This window comes from Rutidosis leptorrhynchoides, chromosome 2, assembly GCF_046630445.1.
Source record: "Rutidosis leptorrhynchoides isolate AG116_Rl617_1_P2 chromosome 2, CSIRO_AGI_Rlap_v1, whole genome shotgun sequence".
NCBI lineage: Eukaryota > Viridiplantae > Streptophyta > Magnoliopsida > Asterales > Asteraceae > Rutidosis > Rutidosis leptorrhynchoides.
In genome coordinates, this window is record NC_092334.1 from 45891458 (window position 1) to 45895577 (window position 4120).

The 4120-nt window shown below is 32.1% G+C and overlaps 1 protein-coding gene across 1 annotated transcript; it reads right to left on the reverse strand.

Annotated features, from left to right (window-relative positions):
* Positions 1-1300: 1300 nt before the first annotated feature.
* Positions 1301-1741, reverse strand: LOC139887844 (BTB/POZ domain-containing protein At4g08455-like). Its single transcript, XM_071870896.1, has one exon. It carries the CDS (start codon positions 1739-1741, stop codon positions 1301-1303), a length of 441 nt encoding a protein of 146 aa, XP_071726997.1.
* Positions 1742-4120: the final 2379 nt, after the last annotated feature.

The window sequence follows — 4120 nt, forward strand, 5'->3', positions numbered from 1 at the left end:
ACGTTGTAATGTTGTGAAGTCTTGATATGACTGAAGTTGAGGGAGTGTTTGTCGTTGATTGTTAGTGCATCACCCATTAAAAAAAATCTTATAGTAGCCGTCGGCTACTGACTAGCTAGCAGCAATTAGCGGCAGCTACTAGGTAGCCAAGATAGTGCATGAAAGTGGGAAGCTTGTATCACATTAACTCTTGAGAGCGAAACTTTACACAAAAAATTCCAACTTTACTTAGAGTGGGGAAGCATGGAATTCCTTAACGGTCATTACACCTAGAACATTCTCTATTCTAGCCTCTTTTAACTGAACTTCACTCCTTCAAATCAGCGTCACATCAGCACTAACCACTTTAACATTCCTTTAACTTAACCCTCCATATCTTTCACTAAATATTACCCACAAGTATACCCCAAAAATAAAATATGTACAATTTATCAAACACAAAGTACAATCAAAATACATTACGCCAAACCTTTGGCTGATGTTTGCTTTGACTTTGCACTACCTATCGTAGTTAAGTGTCGATTGTGACACTTTTATTAGCATGATTTTGTGATGGCAAAGGAGGACAGGATAACTTCACAACATCTAGTTGAAAAACGTAAACAGCTTCATTTGTCTAGCCTAGTGTATCTGAAAATTGCTATGTGGTCGGTGAGGAAACCGGAGAATACAATATATGAAAGGATCATCAAACAGACTTATTTTATCAGAGGTTATGGGTGTAGCTGCTCTTATGATTTCATATATACTAAACTTAAAAACTTAAATCTTAACTTAATACAGGTTTAGATATTCTAAAGTTCCAACTTAAAGTTAAAGGTCACACCGTTCTCCTTTAACAACTTCTATTATTCTGCATTTGTATTGAGATTTTTGTTTCTTTGAATCTGCAAACCCGTACCATATTGTGTATGTGTGTGCGTGTGTTTTGCATATTAGTTCTGCCGGGCATGGTTGATCACTTCTAAGAAATTACCATTTTGATTTGAACCTATTTTAACTTGTTACCCCGACCCTTCCGATTCGTTTGTTTTGATTGTAAAAAATCTTCTATTTTTATGATTAAATACACATGATTATACAAAACAGATAGGGAGTATAACTAAAAGAGATTACCATAAACACCCGTGTAAATCAAATTTAGATTCGATCTTAAAACGGATAAAGTAGATGCAAAAGTTGCAAACACATCAATAATGTAGCTACCATTTGCAAAAACGCTGCTAAAGATACTTAAAATAGCATGGAACTAAAGCACAATATCTACGTGTTATCATGACTGGTGGCAACAGCATAATATCTACGTGTTAGAATAGTAAGCTTCATAAATATTCACAAGAAGCCGAGTATCTTTTTCTACAAGCTCTAAATACTCTTTACTCTCGTTTAGGTTATCCATATTGTCCAAAATTAATGATAATGCAGCATCAAGCAAGGTTTCTGCATTATGCTGATGAGCAAATGAGTAGTTCTTAAGTGAACTTTCCCAGTTAAGTTTCGATATCAAGAAATTCTCACAATAGTTTTTTAGATGATTTACTTCGTATTTGTTGGCTAAAACTAAAAGATCACATGCCATGTCATCATCAAGAGGTGCTTCAGTTGTGTAGAGGAAGTCGACAAAAGCACATAGGGCGCCATGTGAAACATCACTGAGCTTGATTGTGTCACTAAGGCTTTCTTCCATTTCGGTTTCAAGCATGGCTTTAAACACTGGTGGACGGCTTGCCTGTTTATTCATATAGAGATAAGTTAGAACCGAAACAAGCTTACATTGAAATATAATTGGAGAAAACATATTCAATTATGCAACAAGATAAATAAACAAGAAGAAAAACAAAACCATGCAATAATCCCTTTCATTATTATTGTAGTTACAAGGTTTACAAAAACTGTTAGGCTTTAACATATACTCCCTCGAAGCTAACAAATTAGAAACCTAGTCACACTAATACCTTTCCACCCAAAACTCACGCGATTAGTCTAAAACTTGCACAGTGAGTCTAATACTCGCGCAGTGGGTTTTTGCAAAATACCTTATCATATCATACTGGTTGTTTATGTTTATTTTTTTCTGTATTAAGTCGTGTTTCCATTTGCCTCTTAATGAGAAAGGGTGTCTAATTCTATGTCTCTTAGAAACATATCAATTTTTAAATAGTGACTGATCAAGTGATAAAGAAACAATAATTTTACATAGGGGTATTTGTTTTTGCGATTAGAACTGATTTTTTAATTATCACGTTTACCAAATCACAAAAAATCCAATTTTAGTGTTTGGCAAAAATATGTAAATAATTGATTTTTTGCGTTTAAATGGTTCCAAGACGTAGTTTTACAAAAGTGGGTAGGGACCTACTGCAGAGAAAACGCACTTCTGAAAACAATTTCTTGCCAATTCATTCACATTACAATAATATCCTTATAAAAATCTTTTTCCTTAACCCTACCATTATTCCACTTTATTTCTCAAACCACTGTTACTTCTTTTCCTTCGTGTCTAGCTACATGTAAAGAGACTTCTAAATTTCTTATGTACTCAACAATGGTCACAGAATTTCTTGTACGTACATAATACTCCACCAATACATTTGTCAGCATCTTTGCCTTTTTTATTGTATATTTATAATTATAATTTATAATATAATAAATAATCATATGGATAATTAATGAATTCTTCAATTGTGTACCATAATTCCAGTACGATTGCTTAACTTTTTCACTGTTTACGATTTTTACATTTTTATTGTTTGAGCTATATGATTCTTATATGACAAAAGGGCATTTGGCCCAGCGGTATCGTGGTGGCCCTCCAACCAAGAGGTTGAGGGTTCAAGTCCCACTTGGGGCATATTCGTGGTTGTAAATATCCGTGTTAATGTTGTGTGTGTGTTTGCCTTTCAAAAAAAATAATATGATTCTTATATGATAATATAGTTAATAATGCTGATTGAAATTATATAATAATATAGTTAATGTGATTGATGTGATATTATCATTAATTCTGACCATCATATGATATTATCGTCCTGTTATATTATGACTAACATCTAATAACGGACTGCCCTTTTGGTAAATTTACATGTTAAGTTATCAAATAATATGATTTTCTCAAACACTCAGAAAACTAATTATCTGATTATTGCGATATCAAACAACATAATTAAATCCAAACACCATTAAATTAAATCACATTTTGATACAGCTAATGATTTGATTCTAATTATCTAAAACGCATAATCAATTTTCAAAATGCAAATTCAAACACCCCCTTACTGATCATTAAGTGGAAAGTAAACAAGCTTCAGAGATATGCAGAAGTCTTGGGTTTTAACCTCACTATCAACATAACTTCGGGTGGCCAGGGAAAAAGTGTTGAAAACAAACATGGAATAAACCTGTTAGGTCGTGTATATCCGAGTAAAAGTACTCACCGTTCCCAAATATCTATATTACTTTGAATTATTTTTTTTATTATTATTAATGTTAAGATACTAATAAAACTAGTGGAATGACCCGTGAAATCACGGGTAAGTTTAAACGATACAGTTAAATGCTTTGTTTTAGGTTTTAAACGATTGTAAATGCCAAAGTCGTATTGTATAGAGTACGTTGACAATTAAATAAACAAATAAATCATGGTGAATAAAAAGTAGTAATCAACACATTTGAGATTCAAATGTAGTTATAAATAGTTAATTGAAGACCGTAAACAACTCTATAAATATTGGTGAATCAGCTTCTTTCGTACGCAGACGCTAGTTAAGTGCATGATTGATTCCGTGAACAAAAAGTCTCATATTTACGTGCATCATCTGCGTGTTATTAATAAAACAAAAAATTAGTTTAGTGTATCGTCCAATGTTAATGTAATATGTAAAATATGACGCGAAAATAATGTTTATGGTTTAAGTAAGTTTGAAAATGAGTTAATAAAAACGACATTGACACGTATTATTTAAAAATAATACTTTGTTTGGAATGCCAGCTTAATACTATGCGTCTTGAATTTGAATTTCAAATTATGGGTTATAACAACAAAGATTGTGTAAAAATTTCGGTATTTAATTAATAATCATATATCGTATGTTATAATCCTGAATATGATTAACATAAGTTA